Source organism: Equus caballus, chromosome 2, assembly GCF_041296265.1.
Source record: "Equus caballus isolate H_3958 breed thoroughbred chromosome 2, TB-T2T, whole genome shotgun sequence".
Taxonomy (NCBI): Eukaryota; Metazoa; Chordata; class Mammalia; order Perissodactyla; family Equidae; genus Equus; species Equus caballus.
The window spans coordinates 64,818,584-64,839,942 of record NC_091685.1 but is presented as its reverse complement, the minus strand read 5'-3'; the positions used below and the strand labels follow the sequence as shown (position 1 = coordinate 64,839,942).

The 21,359-nt window shown below is 47.6% G+C and overlaps 1 protein-coding gene across 1 annotated transcript; it reads right to left on the bottom strand.

Moving 5' to 3' along the window:
• Positions 1–379: 379 nt before the first annotated feature.
• On the bottom strand, positions 380–13,697 carry PRSS55 (serine protease 55). Its single transcript, XM_005607709.4, has 5 exons — positions 13,526–13,697; positions 9,566–9,758; positions 7,963–8,213; positions 6,408–6,550; positions 380–722 (listed from the first exon to the last, which is right to left on the bottom strand). Exons 1-5 carry the CDS (start codon positions 13,578–13,580, stop codon positions 420–422), a joined length of 945 nt encoding a protein of 314 aa, XP_005607766.2. The 5' UTR covers positions 13,581–13,697; the 3' UTR covers positions 380–419.
• Positions 13,698–21,359: the final 7,662 nt, after the last annotated feature.

Below are 21,359 nucleotides of genomic sequence, written 5' to 3'. Positions count from 1 at the left end.
GCGAACTGGAAGTACTGGTGGTCATTATGGCCACCACTTGGAAGCCCTTTTTGAGGGTAATGGCTACAAACAAGAAATAGTCCCTGTCAATATCTATTGAGCCCCTATATTCAGCCATGCCTAAAGCCAACCTACCACTCCTGGGATTTTTCTGTCATGCACATCTATAAGTAATGCTTTTTGGCTTTAGACAGTTTGAGTTCAAGAACTCACCTGCAATGGAAAGAGTCCTGACTAACGCAGGGACCCAAAGCCCAGTCCCCAAACCAGGCCTGACTTTCTGGTCCTACTTTCTGTTATCAACCTCAGTTCCTAGTCTTTAGCTCTAATCTGTAGCCAGTCCCTCTGCTGGTGGCACATTCTTACACACCCTCCTTGGTTAAGGAATAGCATCTGTTTTATTATTGGTAGAAAATGGCCTAGAATAGCTTGTAGGACAGAAGGCAGAGCAGGAGCCAGAATCTGGGGCTTCCTGGCTTTGGGAATTCTGAGGCCTGGGAGCTCCTTGGTTTCTCTTTGGGAGGAGATCTCACTTTCTTAGCATCGAAGGGCCTTCCTTCTAACTCAGTTACTTTCTTGACCCAGAAGTTGTAATTTTCTAACAAGGTGTATATTCCTGGAATGTTCTTTCGTCCACAGCTCCTTCCCCAGCTGATGATGCCCACCTGGTACCACGTCCTGCCAGATCCTTTGGTGCAGACCAGAGGTCCCCCACTGTCACCCTGTGGGCAGAGAACACAGTTCAGTAGAAAGTCCCATCCTAAACTGTCCATCTGAGGCACAGCTCAGCTCATTAATGGAAGAGGAATCTTTGATCTCCCCTACTCCAGGCTTCCAAAGGAAATCTTGTCATTGCTGACCAATGCCCACCTTTACCCTGGGTCCAGGGGAGGAGGGTGCTGCTGTCAGGGTGGCTCTGGGAGTTGTGGGTTGTAGAGTTGGTGAGCAGTAGATGGGACAGGACTGAAGAGTGGGGAGGAGGAGGAAGGGCTCAGTGAGAAAATAACTCCATCTGAAGCACAGTACGAGAGGAGCTGGCAGATGGATGTTGCACAGGCTAAGAGAAGAGTGGGGACTAGTTTTGTGGGTCTTATCAAATCAGAAGCTCTGGAAAGTTCTGTAAAGGGAAGGAATGAGAATAGGATGCGAGAAGCATTGTTGGGGTTGTGGATATGAATTGGGTCTCCTTTGATGTTCTCCCAGAGGCGTGAGGGAGAATAATGTTCCTTTCTAATTCTTTGGTGTGGGTGTTTGCAGGGGAAAGTGAGCTAGACTTTTCTGAATTTGTGGTCCCTCCGGGGTGGAATCATGTGGGTCTATGACTCATCTGATTATTTGTCTAGAAAACATGTATGAAGTCCCTATGGTATACCCACATATATATGGCTTCCTTCCATCTATTTTAATACAGGGAAAATGAGTCTTAAGGAGGATAAGTCCTGCTCAGGGTTACCTGGTAGCCAGGCCAGAGTTGGAATCAGGACTTTCTGATGCCAAAGCCCATGTTCTTTCCACCTTGCCTCTCATCAAAGGAGCTGAGTGGCTACAATGTTTTAATCGGTCTTTCTTCAGTGGAGAGACATCTCCTTTCGCATGATGGTAAATAGGCGACTAGAATGAATGGCATCTTATAATGAACTCTAACAGGGGAGGAGGATGAATGTTTCCTGGACATGATGTGTGAGGCACAGCGTTAGCCCATTGACTTTTCTTCTCTTTAATCCTACCACCTCACATCTCTGGGGGGTAGGCATTTTGATCCCCATGTTATAATTAGAAAATGGAAGGTCAGAAGAGATTCGATCACTCTCATTTAACAAATCTTCACTGAGGAAAGACTAATTGTCAGGCATTTGGGATACGAGACCTTATGGTCCAGTGAGGGAGATAAAAATGTAAGCAAATAGGACGAACTGCATTTGATGGGACAGGAGAAGCACGAAGATCTGGAAGCGGGACAAAGCGGGGAGGATCTGATTCTGTTGTGGGAAGGGTCAGTCAAGAGAGACTTCAAAGCATTGAGTTTGAAGGATAAAGAGGAATTTGACAGGAAGGGTGTATGTGGAGGATCGATTGAGTGGAGTCAGACAGGAGGTAGAGGGGACTAGTTAAGAGGAGGGGAAAATGATGAGGATCTGAACCAGGGCACGAGAAGGTCGGAATGGAGGGAGATGGATTGAAACTGACATGATCTGGTGACTGGTGACATTGCACAGGACGGTGAGGTCTAGTTCCAAGGTTACGGGATGTGGTTAACAGAAATAAAGTGCAGGGGAGATAATGAGTAAATTGTGTTCACGTGGAGTGTGGGTTGACCGTGGAACATATCACCAAGCAGAGGGATATTTGGGGCAGAATTAACAGAGAGATCAGAGCTCAAAGACACCAAGGAAGTGTGGGCCAAAACCAAAATTACCCTTTCCAGTACAAAACATTGCCTCTACCACTTTGTTTTTTGTGGGGATGTGCTTTTCTGTGCTATTTCTGTTTCAAAGTCATCAGGCAAGAACTAAATCAACAGGATTTCCACCCAAACAGCTCCTTCCATAAATGTTGTTTTTATAATTTTCTTCATTTTCTGCAGGCATGAATGTTACAAAAGTTTTATAAATATGTTGCCTGGCTTCTTTGTTATTTCTTTACATAACAGGGGGAGAAAAGTCCTTGGGCAAGTAACTTCTCTAAGCCTCAGTTTGTGTGTTATTAAAATGGAGATAATGCCAACTGCTTTCCAAGATCATTGGCAGATAAATTTTTAAAAATCTAGAAATCGCTCGGCTCAGGGTAAATGCTATGTAATAAGTGCTCCAGAAATGTATTAGTATTATTATTTTACCCTTGTGTATTACAAACATTACTTGTATATTTAGGAAACAGAGGATCCCTTCAGGACTGCTGGGACCCAAGAGGGACACCTGTAAATACAGGTCATTTTCTTAGAAAGAAATCAAGGATTACCTCAAAGGAGGGTGTGGCCTCACTCAGCAAGGACCCGGGACTCATAACAGCCCACCTAAGGGGGACTTTCTTCCAAGGACTAAAGCTGGTAGCCAGGGACCTGACTGGTTAGAAACATACTGACCACAAGAGCCGCCCGTGCTCACCGTGTGAGATAATCACACACACGATCCTCCTGTCCATTTGGGGTCGAAGCAGATGACCTGGCTTCCAGCCTGGCCCCACCACTACCTGGACTTTGGGCAAATCCCTCCCATTCTCAATCCCTGTTTTCTTATCCGTTAAACAAGGAGAGGGAGACCGGCCCAGCCCATCTTCCAGAGCAGTGGAGAGAGTGAAATTACTGAATATGTGTGAAAGAGCTACGAAGCTATTTTACTGCTTTGGATCCATTCCGATAGTGAAGGGAATGATTGATGATTAAAATCACCTTGTTTTCTCATCTGTAAAACAGAGTTTTGATTAAATATTTTTATACATTCTTTTCAGCTCTAAAAGTCTGAGATTCTAAAAGTCAAAGATCCTATGGAATGAAATAAGACTTCTGCATACGTATCGTGGGTGCTGTGCTCGAGATAGCGCCCTGGGAAGCAGCCCAGGACAGTGAAAATACTCTCGATGATACCGTCGTGATGGACACGTCAATATACATTTGTCTAAACTCGTGGAATGCACAACCAAGAATGAAGCCTAAGGTAAACTGTGGGCTTAGGGTGGTTCTGCTGTGTCAACGCGAGTCCATAGATTGTAACAAATGTGCCACTCTGGTGGGGGATGTTGCTAATGGGAGAGGCTATGCATGTGTGGGAACAGGGGGTATACGGGAAATTTCTTCCTTCCTCTCAATTTTGCTGTGAACCTAAAACTGCCATAAAAAACAATAGTAAAGTCTATAAGAACAAGTAGCTCAGGTCTTAATCCAGGTCAGCTTGACAGCCTGGTGACCATACTGCCCAACAGCCAAGCTGGCTGCCAGTTCTCGCCCCCTCCCCTTGCAGACTCTCAGCCTCCTTCGGACCTCTCTCAGAGGTCCTCTGCTACAGCTGCTTTCCCGACAGAGAGTTGCTGGCTTCCTTGGAAGCTTCATCTATCTGACAGACATTTGTTGAGCATGTTTTATGCGCCAAGCACTGGGCGAGGCGCTGGGAATTCACACACGAATAAGACAACATTTCTGCTGGCGCTGAAGAGACACATAAGAACACAGAGAGTGCAAGTCATTGTGATGACTCTTCCTCCAGAAGGTTGCTAATCCTTCAAAAAAGTATTGCATTACTAGCTGGGGATATGTGATTTTATATTTTGTTTGACTGTGCCACTTAAAAATTATTTTTTTAAGTTGAACTTTATATGTATATGTATATACATGTGTGTGTATATATATAGTATAACCTTAGTCAGGGGATTACAAAGAAAAAAAGTGCTGGGAAAAGTAAACCAAAAAATCCAACTGTTTTTAATGTTAGCATTTAATTTTAATTTGTTTTTTAAGCATAGCATAATCTTATCACCATTATTTTGAACATGTTTAAATGTTTTCATTATAAAATTATAATTTCCCTTAATTATATGATTATATGGTTTTTTAAAGTTTGTTAAGTTTATGGGGCTGACCATGTGGCTGATGGGTTAAGTCCGTGTGCTCTGCTTTGGCTGCCTGGGGTTGGTCAGTTCGGATCCTGGGCACAGACCTACCATCGCTCATCAAGCCACGCTGAGGCAGTGTCCCACAGAGAGAAGCTAGAAGAACCTACAACTATGAACTGGGGGGCTTTGGGGAGGAAAAAAACAGAGGAAGAGTGGCAACAGATGTTAGCTCAAGGCCAATCTTCCTCACTAGAAAAAAAAAAAGTTTGCTAAGTTTAAAAGCATGATTTTATTTTCAAGGGCAATTATTTCTAAGCTCTAAGGGACTTTCTGCTTAGTTTATATGTTTTTAAGTGATGATAATGTTGTATAACTTCAGAAAAATTTCCTTGACTGGATCACTGTCAGCTTATTGTTAACAATAGAAAGCTTTCTAAACAGAGAGTAAAGCTTTCACTTCCCAATTTTAAAAAAGGCTTAAAATGATAACAGCGCATTTATTTATAGCACTTGAGCAATAGATGATTCGTTTTAGAGGCTTTCATTGAAGGACATTTTGATAGGGGAGGGAGTGAGGCAAAACTCCTAGACTCCAGATGGTGGATCCAGCCACTGAAGCAAAGGGCACAGAAAATGTCATCAAAGACGACGCTTGATTTGCCACAGTTGGCTTTGGCCTTGTGAATATGGGATGATGATGCATCAGAGACTGAAAGGAGAGGGGCAGTGTCTGTGTCTACTCCATCTTAATGTTTTAAATTGTCCAGAACGTGAAGAAAACACAAGGTTCATGTGACATTGATTTTGTCTCTCTTTCTGGTCCTCACAGTATTCAGTACACTGGGACGCCTGCTAAACCTGGTGCCATTACTGCTGGAGTCCACTCTTTCTTACCTCTGAGCCCCTTCTCCATTCTCCTCTCTCTTGATGCCCCCAGCCCCTATCCTGGCGACTCCCTCTCAAACTCTATCTCGTAGTCTAGCAGGGAAATCTACACCCTCCTGACATTAAATGGTAATACATAATTCTGTAGATAAATACTCTCCCCTTCCATGAGGCAGCCTTTTCACCACTCTACAGAATCTTTAACATCTGAATTTATAGTTTTACACCAATGACCAGATCCACTGCCCAGCCAACGAGTACAACTAAGTGGGCGCATCCAGATGACGCCTCCAATATGAAGAGAGAAGCTTTGAGCTGTAAAGATAAATCCCATCATTCACCCTTAGAGCCAGAGAAAGCTAATTTCTGATGGGTTTTTTTCCTATTTTTTCTAGCAACAATCAAAAAATGTTGTTCTTTCTTAATTTTTGTGTTCATTTTATTAAAGAGAAGATAAGATACCTGACTTTGGTTCAATGAAACCCACATGTATCATTCAATACATTATAGTTGTTTACCCAATTGCCTGCTCAGGAGACTGTGGGCTCCTTTCAGTGAGAAACCATCCTCGTTCGTGGTTGCATCCACAGGGCTTAGTCTGCTCAACAAAGGTTGCTAAATTAATTGATTAAAATGACTCTCTGTATAAATCTCAAATCCTCCTTGGCTTTTTGTTTTTTAGTAAGTCCCAGAAATGAAAAAAATCTTGGAGCCCTGTTTGTCTTGTGTGCCTGGAGAAGACTAGAAATATTTAGGCAGGGTTGCGGGACACTGGCTTCCAGGCATGCACTGATATCCCAAGGATCTGACAATGAGTACTCCCCAATCCATGTCCCCATTCCCATGGCCGAGCCCTGATTCCCACACATTTTCCAGACTCCTATTGCCTATTCCCAGTGGAGAGACGATACCCTTGCTTTGGCAGCCTTGAGGAGATGGGGGCCTATGGGGTGAGGGAGGGGATATCCCCTAGTTACCTGGCAGGCATCGTAGTTTTCAGTCTTGTATCCGGCGCACAGCATATTTCTGGTAAGTTTTGGAAATTCCTTTACACATTCTTCCCAGTGCACGATGATCATTGGTACTTTCATCAGATCAGTAGTCATAGTGTTTTTGTCATCTGGCCCACAGAGAAAGCACATTAGAAAATTCACTGGACAGTAGTCCCAGGCCAATAATGCAACTGACTGTGCCCTAGAGCATCCCGCACGTCCCGGCGTCCCACCAGCCACCCATCCACACCGACCTTCACAGCCTCACGGCCTCTAACTCTCCACTTCCTTCCGGTAATCCCACAAACTTCACTCACTCCACTGCTCCAGGCTCTTCCAAACAATTCCCCACCTCCTTGAACTATCCCTCTCATTCAAAATCATATTCCTACTTCCAAGAAGACTTCTGGCTTGACTCCAGCCAGCCCCACAGACCTGACTTCTTGGAATTGGCTATTGATCTTTTCTCAGCATCCTCCTGCCTCTTCAGCATATTTGCCTGTCACTGCCTTGTATTCTGTGAGTGTGGCCCTTTCCTAGCACAGGGCTGCTGAAAGTGGGTTTGCCTTCCCGGTGGAGAGGGCTTCAGGTCCTCCAGGCAAGGGCAGGTTGGCTGAGAGTTTTTACGGGGGATTTGTCAAGACCCTCTCTGGATGCCAGCTTCCAGGAGTTTGTCTGGACGTCTCTCTGTCCCATTAACTCTGACCACACAGAAATTTCAAAATTCTTCCCCTTATTGAGTATTTTTAATCATGTGGGCAATTTCTGCCTCCTCCTCACTTCTAACTTTCGAGTGGTGCCTGGAGCTGGGAATCAATGAGACACTAGTCGCCCTCTAGTCACTAAAGCCCTGAAATACCTCCCATCTTCCAGACCCCAGTTCGTAGCAAAGCACCCCTGCGGACCTGGAGTCGTATTCAGGCCTGAGTCAGTGCTGTGCTGCTCCCACCCCTCCTCTGCCTGTTTGCTCTTGGTTTGTCTGAGTTTTCTTTGGGGACAGTCCAGGAGGGCTTTCATAATCCCTTTCTGCCCTGGTACAGTTCCTCCTGTTTTGGCCAAGTAACAACAGGTAACAACAGATTCATTTCCAAGAGTGGCTGGGCAACACTCCAGGACCATGAAGTCGAGGGCAGGGCAGGCATCTTGAATGCCTGTAGGAATCAGGTGGGAAACATCCATGTGTGAATCGAGGGAGGTGTGAGAGGATAAGGAGTAGAGGGGCCCCTGGCAAACTGAAGAGATTATCTTCAACTAAACAAGCAAACAAGACTGCTCTGTGCTGGCTGGATAGGACACAGCCTGGCAGCCGGCATCTCAGCTTGGGGCCTCGAGGACATCCTTCTTTGGCACTGGGCCTCTCTGAGCCTCTGGTGTGCAGGGATTTGCTCCAATGCAAGTTCTTTTCTCCTCCCTCCTTCTCTCAGCCCTCTCTCCTTGTCACCCTGCTCCCCTTGCCTTTAGATTTAGTGACCCATCCTCAGATGCCCATGATGTGGCTCTTCCCGCAGCAATTCTCAGGAGATGCTGAGCAGTCACATACCACTTTGGGTCTGTCCCCATCCTGCCACCCAACATTCACGCCACGAGGAGAGGTTGGAATTTGTGGGCATGCAGATGGGTTCTTTCAGCTCGCTGAACGTGATGGGCGAGTCCAACAGCAACAAGGCAATATCGTTGTCCATGTTGATTCTTGTAAAGTTCTTGTGAAGAATTATGCTGGTGACCGCCTTCATTTCCAGGGATGGGCTGTTTAAGCTGTTGGTTCCCAACACAATACTCAGGTCTGTTGGACTGGTGGCACAGAACCAGAGACAGGGAAGTGGGAGGAGAAGGAAAATCACACAATCACAGAATTTGCTGTGCCCAAAAACCCTAAATCCCATTCGGTTCTAGGGGACTTTAGGACTTATCCTACTCAGGCTGTTGCTCAGAAGATGTGAGAATTTGAAAAAGGTAGAGAAGGAGGGAGAAACAGCCAATGTGGCAGACCCCAGCCACACTACTGCTCCAGCAACGTCCCAGAGACGTGAGTGCGGTACTCCCGCCTAACCATGCGGAGGCAGAACTTGGCTTCGGGCACTCCAAAGAACCCACAAAAGACAACTTGCCACAGGTGAAACTAGCCCTCAGATAGGTAGGGTATTATTACATCAACTTGTCTACCAGCAACTTAGAGACCCAGGAACAGAATTTAATCTAGACTTGCCACTGATTAAGCAGAAAGAATCTTTGGTGATAATTCAGGGATTTCCTCCAGGCAGAATGGCCAGGAACTTTCCAATAGCCAATCCTGAAGCAGCCCATGGGAGTAGATGCAGCAAGCTTCCTTGGTTACGCCATGATGCAACTTTCCCCAGGTTTTTGATTAACCCTTTAAAGGCAGTCTTTCAGTGTGTCTTCAGACTTTCTCGAGGTGGTGTAGCGGGTGTGGCAGGAAGCACAAGCACTGAAGCCAGGATTTAAATCCTTATTCTGTCTACTAGGTATGTACCTTGGGTGAGTCACCCAACCTTAATGGACCTCAGTTTCCTTGTGTATAAAATAGGGTTTCTCATTCTATCTGCCTCAGAGGGTTGTTGTAAGATTGAGTTAAAAAGGGGTTATTCATTCTACCTGCCTCGGGGTTGTTGTATGATTAAATAAATCAATGAAGGTAGTTCCTTAGCAGGTCACTGGCACATGATTAATAATCAGTAAATGCCAGATTTTTCTACCAATCTCCCGGAGTGCAGAGAAAACTCCACAAGGAGCAGGAGAGTGAAGCGTCACATGGCCCAGGAACCCAGACTTCCAGAATGAGGAGAATTTCCTCCTAGAAGGGCATGAATGTCCTTGGAGAGGTGGACGGACCTAGCCCTTTGGTTCCACCAAGCCGTAGACGTTCTCGGAGAGGACACCATGTGACCTCAGGGCAGTCACATTTACTGGCCCTGGGTGACAACAAGGAGGGCACAGCAGAGCACCAGGCTCAAGTTCGCTGGCTCCTCATCCACAGGGTTGGGGGGGATGGGTGGTAGTCATTCACGCCTGACTCAGGGCTGACCAGTGCTAGGATTGCCCTCATCAATCAGCTCTAGCTGAGCGTGGGGAGCCCCGGGAGTGGACACTGTCAGAAGCAACAGGGACGGGCTCTTGATACTTACATCAGCTCCTCAGAAGATAAGCAGTGAGCTGCAGTGAGAATCCACCACTCGTTGATGATCGTGCCGCCACAGAAATGGGTATTTCTTGCCTGAATACTCACCAGCCATGGAAACTCACCCACCTGAGCCTCCGTCCCCTCTATGATTCTGGAATACTGAGCTCCTCGCTCAAAACTGGGTCTTTCGCCACATTCTGGTGGAATGGAAGAGAAAGAAGGGGAAAAGATGCAACACTTAGTCAATATCCATAGGAGGCTGATAAGAAGCCATCATTATACCCATTCTAGAGATGAGGAAACTGAGGCTGGCCCAGTGAAGCACCCTTAGGAACACAAGCAAGGCAAAAGATATGTTATTCTTTTTGCATAGAGCCTGGGATGTGGGTCAGAAGGGTTGGCTCTGTCCGCCCTCCAGCATTGTGATCTCAAGCAAGTCACTTTACTGAGCTTGTTTCTGCTCATCCAAGAGAAATCAGAGGAAAATACTGGTCCAGAGCCAATCCCAGAGTGGTAGTCCAAATGATGATCCTGCAAAAGATGTCCGTGGCCTACAAGACCACACCCTGGAACTTGTGCATGTTACAAGGGAAAGGGGACTTTGGAGAAGAAATTAAGGTTGCTAATCAGCTGACCTTAAAATGGGGAGATTATCCTGGATAATCGTAGTGGGCCCAATGTAATCATAAGGGTCCTTAACAGTGGTAGAGGGAGGCAGAAGAAGAGAGAAAGGCACCGAGATGCAAAGCTGCTGGCTTTGAAGATGGAGGAAGGGGCCACAAGCCAAGGAATCTGGATGACCTCTAGAAGCTGGAAAAGGAAAGGCAAAAGGATCTCCCCAAGAGCCACCGATAGGGATGCAGTCTTGCTGACACCTTGATCTCAGCCCAGTGAGACCTGAGCTGGATTTCTATCCCACAGAGCTGTAAGATGAGAGATTTGTGTTGCTTGTGGCTCTAAGTTATGGCTGTCACAGCAGCTGCAGGAAACCAACACACGTGGGAAACCAGAAGGGAGGCACAGAAAGGGCTTGACCTACTGGAAGCCCTGAGCTGTTCTAGGTTAGAACATTTTCTACCAGGCAGAGCAGCGCCCTTTCCTGGGACGCCGAGAGCAAAGGCTGCAGCTGCCTGTGCCGAGAGGAGAAATCGCCTTCTGGACGGAGTCCTGGTCCAGCTCCTTGGCCCCCGGAGGAGGAGATGCTCCATAATATCTGCTGACTTGAACGTCCGTCTTGTGTTCTGGAACAAGGAATGGGTCTGACTCTAAAGAGCCTAAGACCCCCTCTTGTCTCTTCCTTGCTGCTACTTTTCCAACTATCTCTCAACAGGGGTTTTAGGGTTTTTGTAGCTTGGGCTGGAGTGACCCAGTGGTGGTCATTTTTGGTTTAAAAGAAAAAACTAGACGGGTTGGCCCAGTGGCACAGTGGTTAAGTTCGTGCATTCCGCTTCAGTGGCCCAGGGCTCACTGGTTTGGATCCCAGGCATGAACCTATGCACTGCTCATCAAGCCATGCTGAGGCAGGCGTCCCACATATAAAGTAGACGAAGAAGGGCACGGATGACAGCTCAGGGCCAATCTTCCTCAAAAAAAAAAAAAAAACAAAAAACACTGGAGTGAAAATTTAGCAATATGCATCAAGAGCCTTCACCTGTCAGTAGTATGAATGGCTCTTTTCAGGACTTTTGGATCTGCACTTCCTCTTTTATTCACCAAACACACATATAGTGCTATGTGTCAGGTACCATTACAAGCAGTTTGTGAAGACAAATTCACTTAATTTTCAGAGGTAGTGTTATGAGGAGGTAGTATTATTATCATCCTCATTTTATAGTTGGGACAGCTGAGGTGCAGAGAGGTTAAGTAATTTGCCCAACGTCACACAGCTGGTCATGGCCAGACCAAGACTGATCTGGCTTCAGGGGTGATGTTCTTACCACTACTCAGTGCTGCCCTCCGTCTGGAATATTCTCTCAGGTAGTTGCACGGCTCACCCCCTTGCTTTGTTCAGGCCTCTGTTCAAGATTCACTTCTTCAGAGAGGTCTTCACAGCCCCCGCCGTCCTGGTCACTCTACCTCCTTATGCTCTCTACCTGCATGGTGTTTCTTCACCACTTCATGGTCACGTGGAGTCGCACAGTATTCCTCCCTTTCTGCCTGACTCTGACATCAGAGTGTAAGCTCCATCTGGGGAAGGAGACGTGTCTGTCTTGTTGACACTGGGTCCCAGGCCTGGAGCCTTGGCATCATACCTGGCACAGAGGTGACGCTCAACAACGAAGAGCGGTGCTCTGATTCAGTGCTTCCACCCGTAGGAAGTCATCCTACAGGAAAATCCGGAGTGCAGCGAGTATTTTGTCTACAGATGGTCACTGCAGGGGTCTTTATACCAGTAGCCAATGGGAGACAACTTCAATATTGATTAAGTAAAGTAAGGCACATCTATTCAGCCACAAAAATTACGTTTATGGGGAGCTTTCCATGATGTGAGCCAAATGCTTATAACATAAGGTTGAGGGGGAGAGTCAGGATAAAAAATCCCATAAAAATTGTGATTTCAATGATGTTAAAAAGTCACACTTATGAGTGTCGGAGGAAATTGTCAAAATACTAAGAGTGATTATGAGCTTGAAGCCTGGTCGAGTGACCCATGACTGTTATGGGTGCCAATTGTGTGGACTCTCTGAGATGCAGAATACGGCATTTGCCACGAGCAAGGCTCTGGGGTCCCACAGTCTGAATCCTGGCTTACTCACCGTATGATTTGGGGAAAACCACTTCTCCCTCCTTATCCTCCCTTTCTTCCTTCCTGAAATGGACATAAGCTAATACTACCCTATAAAACAGATTTACAGATTAAATGAGATAATGGGTGTTGAAGTGCCACACACTGCTTGGCACAGAGTAAATCTGCAAGTCACTTTAGCTGTCAGAGTTTCTCATATCGTCTTGCACCAAAGGCCCCATGGGGCCGGCCTCCAGGCCTCAGGCTCCGTTTCCTTGGTCCTGAGAACAACCCACATCACCAGCATGGACTCCTGTGGACTTGTAGGTAAATGCTAGAGTGCAAAGGCCCTGAGCAGGACGCAGGCAATGTCATCAGATGGGTGAGGAATGATCTGAGGCTTCAGGGGCAATCGGACACGCTGGCGAACGGGCAAGTACTGATGATTCTTTCCCAGGACCACGCACCACCCGCCTTTCACACGCAGTGTGGCCAACCCCATGCCTGAGGAGCAGGCCAGAGAACAGGCTGTGCTCTTTTCACGTGGCAGTGTGCAAGGAGGGAAATGTGTGCACTGGAGTCAGAGGGGACAAATCCAGGCTCTACTATTTCCCTGCTGTGTGACTCAGACAAATCTTCAACCTCCGTAAGGCTGAGTTCTTCACCGGTGTGTAGGGCTGAGAGCGGAGTGCCCACGTCGCGATATGAGCATTAAACCTGGGAAAGGACTTGACCCATAACAGCTGCTAAGTAACCCAGCACCCTTCCGACCTCAGCCACCCCCTTGGAGAGAGAACCACCACCAGGGAGCTGTGGGGAGCTGCTGCTGAGAAGGGAAGGCCCGGCGCCCCCCTTCCCACTCTGAACCGAGGACTGATGCTCAGCTCATGGGGGCACGTGCTGCTGGGCACTCCCTTATTCATTCAGGGATAAAGACTCGGATTTCAAAACTGAAACTGAAGGTCAGACAGGTTGGATGTTGGGCTGGGGAAGAGAGGAGAAGAAAGGGACGTGGTTTTGAAGCAGGGCATGTGGGAAGACATGAAGCTACTGCTCGGCACTCTTGGGAGCCGGCCTCTCTGCGGCCAGTTAGCTGAGCCGTGAGCTCGCTCACCAGCTCTCTCCCCTTGGCCCTCGTGCTCACCACTGACTGGGTGAAAGGGACGTGAGCAGAGCTGTTGTCACGCCCAGCCCCGCCGGGGAGAGCTGCTCTGGCCACCGGGAGAGGAGTCCACATACCGCCACGTGCACCCTTGGCTTGGGACGTGAGCAGCAAAACTGAGAACAGGAGCATGACCCTTGGCTTTGTTGTTGGCCTAGGAGGTGACGGAGTTCAAGGCCAAGGGGAATGACGCTGGCAGAGCCTCCACTCTCAGAGCCAGGCCCGGCCAGCGATGTCACAATGGGCTGTGAGTGGAGAACCCAGACTGAGGTCATGCAGCCTTGCCTTCTCGCTGCTTTGATTCTCAGACGGCTGCACCGAGGGACGTCATCCTCGAATCCCTCCGTCAGACTTTCCCTTCTCGCCGACCTGGGCACGACCTGCCCCTCACTGAGTCCCAGGTGGGCACCTGGCTTCTGGCACCTGTCACATCCAGCCTTTTTCCAGGCTCAAATGCCTTGTCTTCCACAGAGCCTGTCATGTCAGGGGTCCTCTGTGAATGCATGCATCAGGCCTGAATGAGGGGCTGCTGGGCTGGGCCCTTGAGAGTGCGGAGGAGCTGCAGGGGCCCTCTCCCAGCACTGACGCCCTGCGCGGGACAGCTGCCCTCGTGGTTCCCTACTCAGGCCTCTGACCTGGGGCCGCCGGATTGACTTCACAAGCTGGGTTCAGAGGCCCTGGAGCCCCCTCATGCCCAGCCCAGCAGGTGACAGTCCCTGCTCCCACCACTTTCTGGTTTTATTCTCCATGGCTCCCAAATCTCCAGATAGGCCTCTGGCCATTTCTAAAGACGAAAAGATCAGACTCAGAGATGGAAACACCTGGCCCAGGGCTTCCCCTTATGTCAGCGACTCAGTCACAGGATCTGGATCACACACAGGACCATAACATCTTTTATTTACACTTCCGGTGCACAGACCGGAGCAGACTCTGGCTGAGCATCCTCAGTACTGCCCTCCTGGCCGCTGGCCAGGCCCAATGGTTGGAAGAGAATCATGCGCTAATTTCACGTCCCAAAGTGACTGCAGGTCGTTTTCCACTCTGCCGTGTCTACTCTGCCCACGTTGCTCCCTCAGTTATCTCATCTGCAGAAAAGGGATGATCATGCTTATGAGTAAAACTGCTGTGAAGCTCAAAATGACTTGGGTGGTGGCCCCTCTTTGCTACACCAGGAGTGTGGCTCTGGCTACTTTCTGAGAAGAAATTCCAGGACATGTGACTTACTCTTTCTCTGTCCCATGGCCCCCTGAAGGTGGCTGCTCCTTAGTGCCCAGGTGTCCACTCAGGGTTGGGCCGAGGCCTGTTGCGTGGCCATGGGATGATGGTGCTGTCCCCACCTGTTTTGAATAACACTTCACCTGCCTCCTCAAACAGGATATCCTGGCCCTGACGAAGAGCTAAGCCTTTCTTTACTGGCACATCAGTCACCCGGCCCGGGTCTGACCACCAGAAAGCCCGGGCTTTCCCTCTGCCCTTCCTTTGGACTCAGTACTCTCATTCTCCCAGCTTTCCTCCCTGCAGGATGCCGTGGCTTCCTTCTTTGCTCAGGATCTGGGGATGGGGATGTGGAGGCGAGAGGAGCCTCAGTCCTGGGTCTGACTGGGAGGGTGGAGGACAACAGTTAACCTCGCTGATGGGGAGGCAAGGGTGACGGGCACATCCACTTAAACCGCTGCTCATTTTCTACGAAAGTATCTGGACAAAATCACAGCTCACCTCTAGGATGATCCATTTCCTTCTGGGTCTATATCCCCCTTATTCACATGACTTCGACCCTATTTCTTATGAAATACTCATTTGCTGCCCAGCATTTTTTTGCCAAGCTTCTTCAAAATAATAATGGATTGCACCATGTCTGAACTGTTAGAGGGATGGACCATGGGGACAAAGCCACCGTGCACAGCCACAATTCCAGAGGGCGCCATTCCTATAGACTGCACTGGGAATGGTGCCCCATAGACCTGGGCAAACATGGGGGCCCGAGTGGAGAGAAACTTCAGTGCTCTGCAAGGAACCTGTAGAAATCCAAAGAGGAAAGAAGGCACATGATGACATAGGCAGCCAAGGACCACTACCTGGCTGATGCTCCAGAGACCCCCAGGGTAGCATTGTCGTGGTGACCTTCTTTACCACAGTCCTGGCCAGCAGACCTCTAACTTTGATGTGCAGCCTGGGGGGCTTGTTTGGTGCAGATTAAGTTTGCCAGATTTAGCAAATAAAAATGCAGTATGCCCACTTAATTTTTAATTTCAAATAAAGAACAAATATCTTTAGTATATGTGTATTCCATGCAATGTTTGGGGCATCCTTATTTTAAAAAATATTCATCGTTCATTTGAAATTCAAACGTTTCTCACATCCTGTATTTTGTCAGGCAACGCTGGTGTTGATTTCCAGGCTCGCCTTCAGGTGCTGGTCCAGCCAATGGGGCAGCGGAAGGAGCCGGGTCTAAGCACTTTCACAGCTGCTTCCAGATGAGTTCAGTGCTGATCCTTCTGGACCACTTTGAGAAATATCAGTCCGGCCCAGTGTAGAGAGCTTCCTGGGATTCCCAGGAACCTGGGGACTGGAGTCTGACCAACCCGGGAAATCTGGAGGGCGGGAGAATGACTGGCCAATCGCTTAGGTTTGGGGAAGGGTGCTGCTGAGGAGGGACTGCCCTGAACCCCCAGAGCTTGTGCAGTGCCGGCTACACAGGAGAGAGCTACTCGAGGGTGTCTGAGGAGCCACCCGTGGTGCTTTCTGGAGGGCGCAAGGAGACTTCAGAAGAAAAAGGCTGGGGATGTGCCACCAGGACTGGGGACTACTAGCAGGGAGCCACAGAAGAGCCCATGAAAACGCCACCCTAAGGATCAACTGGAAATGTCTCCTAGGCCCAGAGGACGGGAAGCTGATGTTCGGGCTGGCTTACCTTTCCCTGTGCCCTCCCCCAACTTTAGTCACTAGCAGGAGCAAAACAGCAGCTCAGGCTGGGCGGAGGTGAGCAGAGCCAGAGGTGAGAGAAGGCTTGTGCCCCTGAGGGACCAAGGCTGGGGAGGGAGATTGACTCTGAGGCAGATTCAGACTGGAGTGTGACAAGCGTTTGGATATTCTATACCTAAACTGAAACTGGTTTGGGACTCAAGTGACTATAGGACTATTATCCAAGCATAATGAGAGGGTGCACCTGGAGCTTTTATATCTAGGCAGGGCAAATCATCCCCACTCAATGGAGTTTAAAAAGATGGTGGGAGATAAGAATAAAGCCGTGGTTTGATCACAATCCACGTGTTGCACTCGTCAAGCATCTCAGTCACATTACCCATTGCATTTCTCGGTGCCTTGATGGCTGGCGGGAAAGGTCTGGCTGGAACTTCATGATTTCTCCATTTACAGAATTTTGCTGAACAGTGACTGTGGAAAACTTACTAAACTGTACAAGCCGAGCAAGTCACCTAACTCAGAGGGACAGATGGCTGGTACAACTGCCATGCTCTACCCACTCCCCCACCACCCCCCCACCAGCTGTCAGGACAGATGTGGCCAAGCGATCACAACTCCTCCCTGCTGAGCCCAGAACTGGCCCCAGAATCTCTTCCAACGTGGCCGTTTAGGCGGTTGTCACCAGGTGATCAGATGAAATGCCTTGTCATCACTGGACTCTGACCTCACAGCTGCCTGAGCCTCACCAACATCCAGTAAGGACAATGGTCAGAGATTTGTGGGGATGCATCTGATCTCCTCTGATGTTCATGCAGGGACTTGCTGCTCCTAAAATTTGTCACTCTATCTACATTGTGCTGCGTTACTTAGGAGGCGGTCCGAGTGCTGTACTAGAGAATGAGTTCTGGAGTCGGACACACTGAGCTTCAAACCCTGCTCTTGCCACTTCCATAAAGGGCCTTGGGCCGGTTATTTAGCCTCTCAGAGTTTCACTTAAGTCTACATGGGGGATAATAATAGCACCTGCCTATTAGGGTCGGATCCGCTGTGGTCACAGTGTGTCTTAGCTCTGGCTGCTATAACAAATACAATAGACTGGGCAGCTTAAACAACAGACATTTATTTCTCAGTGTTCTGGAAGTTGGAAATTCAAAATCAGGGTGGCAGCATGGTTGGGTTCTTGGTGAGGGCTCTCCTCCTGGTTTGCAGATAACGGCCTTCTCACTGGGCCCTCACATGGTGGGGAGAGAGATCACCTCTCCATGTCTCTTCTTATAGGGGCACTAATCCCATCCATGAGGGCTCCACGCTCAAGACCTAATTACCTCTAAAAGGGCCCCAATTCCAAATACCATCACTTTGGGGTTTAGGCTTCAGCATATGAGTTTTGTGAGGGACACAAACGTGCAGCCCGTAACACAGTGACTACCACACAGTGGCGTGTCCATAGCATGCTTGTTCTGGAGCCCAGTTTACAAGTTTCATCACCAAGTTCGCATTTCCAGTCAGTGACGGATCCCAATCATAGACTTGTCTCAGGTGTACAGGATCTCCGAGGTGGTCATCATGTCTAACCCTCCTGGATTCTGAGTGAGGCCCTGGGGTGTGGGAAGGATGGGTGCTGATTTGTCCTGATGGCTTCCTGTGTGCCACGGTTTTGCATTTGCTGTCACATTTGACCTGCAAAACACCCCTGTGAACTAGACTAAGTTAGCCCCTTTCCTCAGTTCACGGAGAAGGAAAGAGCCTAGGATGAGTTAAAGAACCAGATCAAAATCACAGGTTACTGAGTGTGAGGGCTAATTTTATGTGTCAACTTGACTGCATCATGGGATGCCCAGATATCTGGTTAAACGTTACTTCTGGGTGTGTCTGTGAAGGTGTCTTCGGAAGAGAGTAGTATTTGAATTTGTAGACTGAGTAAAACAGATGGCCCTCACCAATGTGGGTGGACATCATTCAGCCAGTTGAAGGCCTGAATAGAACAAAAGGGTGGAGGAAGGGAGAATTTGCTCTTTGCCTAATTGAGCTGGGACATCGGTCTTTTTTTGCCCTCAGATTGGGGCTTACACCATCAGCTCTCTGGTTCTCAGGCCTTAGGACCTGGACTAGAACTTACATCACTGGTTCTCTTGTTTCTTAGGCATTCAGACTCAAACTGGAAGTACACCACTGGCTTTCTGGTCTCTGGCCTGCAAACTAAGCTCCTGGCTTTCTTGGGTCTCCGGTGTATAGATGGTAGATCAGAAGACTTCTCAGCCTCCATAATTGCATGAGCCAATTCCTTGTAATAAATCAAATATATACATTATACAGGTGACAATATCCTTTGGTTCTGTTTCCCTGAAGAATCCTGACTAATACTCATGCCAGGATTCAAACCCAGGTCTGCACACCTCCAAAGGCCATACTGCTCCACGTTTTGCTTTTAGACGTATAATCTTATCTAATTCTCACTTTATTTTGGCTCATCCTCTCAAAAAACCCATGAGGAGGGGCTGGCTCCATGGCCGAGTGGTTAAGTTCACACGCTCCGCTGCGGCGGCCCAGGGTTTGGATCCTGGGCGCAGACATGGCACCGCTCGTCAGGCCACGTTGAGTGGCATCCCACATCCCACAACTAGAAGGATGTGCAACTAAGATATACAACTGTGTACGGGGTGGAGGGTGTTGGGGAGATAAAGCAGAAAAAAAAACCCATGAGGAGAGAGGAAACTCATAAACTTTAAATGACTTGCTCAAGATAATACATCCTATCAGGGGTGGAGCCAGGACTGGAACACCTCATGGATGTTCACAGGTCAGCCTTTAACTTCGGTAGGAGGTCAGCATTTTCTTCTCAGGGTGTTCATTCAACCTTTCATTCATTCCAACTATTTATAAAATGCCTAATATGTACCAGGCACTGCTCTAAGAACTGAGGATATAAGAGTAAATGAAAAAGAAAAGCCCTTGCCCTCACAGAGGTTACAGTCTAGTGGAAGAGATAGAAAATAAATAAACCCTGAAGCTACACTTGCTGTCTTGTGATTAAAACCCTCTCTCTGCTGCAATCTCATTGTCTCTGTGTTTGGCTTTCTGGGCGGCGGCCAAAAACTAACCTGGCGTGGTAAGAGAACCTTGAAGATAACTAGGGAATCTTGAAGATAAATTGGGAGGCTTGTAGATAACTGGGGAGCCTTATAGGTACATGGGGAGTCTTGTAGGTAACCGGAGAGCCTTGGAGATAACTGGGGAATCTTGTAGGTAACTAGGGAACCTTGTTGTGATTATGTTTTGGTCTTCATCCAGGTTCCTGACCAGAGCTCCTAAAACCTTGCTGATTTCCAAAATGATAAAAGTGATGGGAGCATCTTTTTTTAAATGTTTGTTTTGTGTCCTGGTTCTTAAAACAGCTCTGAAGTGATAAAGATGAAAAGAGTGTCTTTTGTTATCCATTACAAGCTCCTTTTAACCCTACCTGAGTTTATGTTAATGGAGTGACTTTTGGAAAGCTCTTAAGGACGGAAGGACGGGGGGGGGGGGGGGGGGGGGGGGGGGGGGGGGAGGGGGGCGGGGGGGGGTTAGCACATGCAAAAGAATGAAAGTAGACTATTACTTTACACCATGCAAAAAGTCAACTCAAAATGGATTACAGACTTGAATGTAAGACTCGAAACCATGAAACATCTAGAAGAAAACATAGGCAGTACACTCTTTGACATTGGTCTTAGCAGCATATTTTCAAGTACCATGTCTGACCAGGCAAGGGAAACAAAAGAAAAAATGAACAAATGGGACTACATCAAACTAAAAATCTTCTGCACAGCAAAGGAAACCATCAACAAAATGAAAAGACAACCTAACAATTGGGAGAAGACATTTGCATACCGTATATCAGATAAGGGGTTAATATCCAAAATATACAAAGAACTCATACAGCTCAACAACAAAAAAACCAACAGCCCAATTAAAAAATGGGCAAAAGATCTGAACAGAGATTTCTCCAAAGAAGATATACAGATGGCCAACAGGCATATGAAAAGATGCTCAACATCATTAGCTATCAGGGAAATACAAATCAAAACTACAATGAGGTATCACCTCACTCCGGTCAGAATGGCTATAATTAACAAGACAGGAAACAACAAGTGTTGGAGAGGATGTGGAGAGAAGGGAACCCTCGTACACTGCTGGTGGGAGTGCAAACTGGAGCAGCCACTATGGAAAGCAGTATGGAGTATCCTCAGAAAATTAAGAATAGATCTACCGTATGATCCAGCTATCCCACTGCTGGGTATTTATCCAAAGAACTTGAAAACACAAATGCATAAAGACACATGCACTCCTATGTTCATTGCAGCATTATACACAATAGCCAAGACTTGGAAGCAACCTAGGTGCCCATCAAGGGACGAATGGATAAAGAAGATGTGGTATATATACATGATGGAATACTACTCAGCCATAAGAAATGATGAAATCCAGCCATTTGTGACAACATGGATGGTCCTTGAGGGTATTATGCTGAGTGAAATCAGTCAGAGGGAGAAAGTCAAATACCGTATGATCTCACTCATAAGTAGAAGACAAAAACAGCAAACAAACACATAGTAATGGAGATTGTATTGGTGGTTACATTGAGGAAGGGGGGAGGGCAAAAGGGGTGATTAGGCTCACATGTGAGGGGATGGACTATAATTAGTTTTTGGGTGGTGAACATGATGTAATCTACACAGAATTCAAAATATATTACAGTGTACATCTGAAAGCTATATAATGTTATAATCCAATGTTACTGCAATTAAAAAATAAATAAATAAAAAAGCATGGGGGCCTAGTTGCCAGGGAAACCAACCATGTGATCAGATGGTTGGAACTTTCAGCTCACTCTTGACCTCTGGGGAGGGGAGAGGGACTGGAGGTTGAGTTAATCGCCAGTGGCCAATGATTTAGCCAATCTTGCCTATGTAATGCAGCTTCCATAAAAACACTAACGGAAGGGGTGTG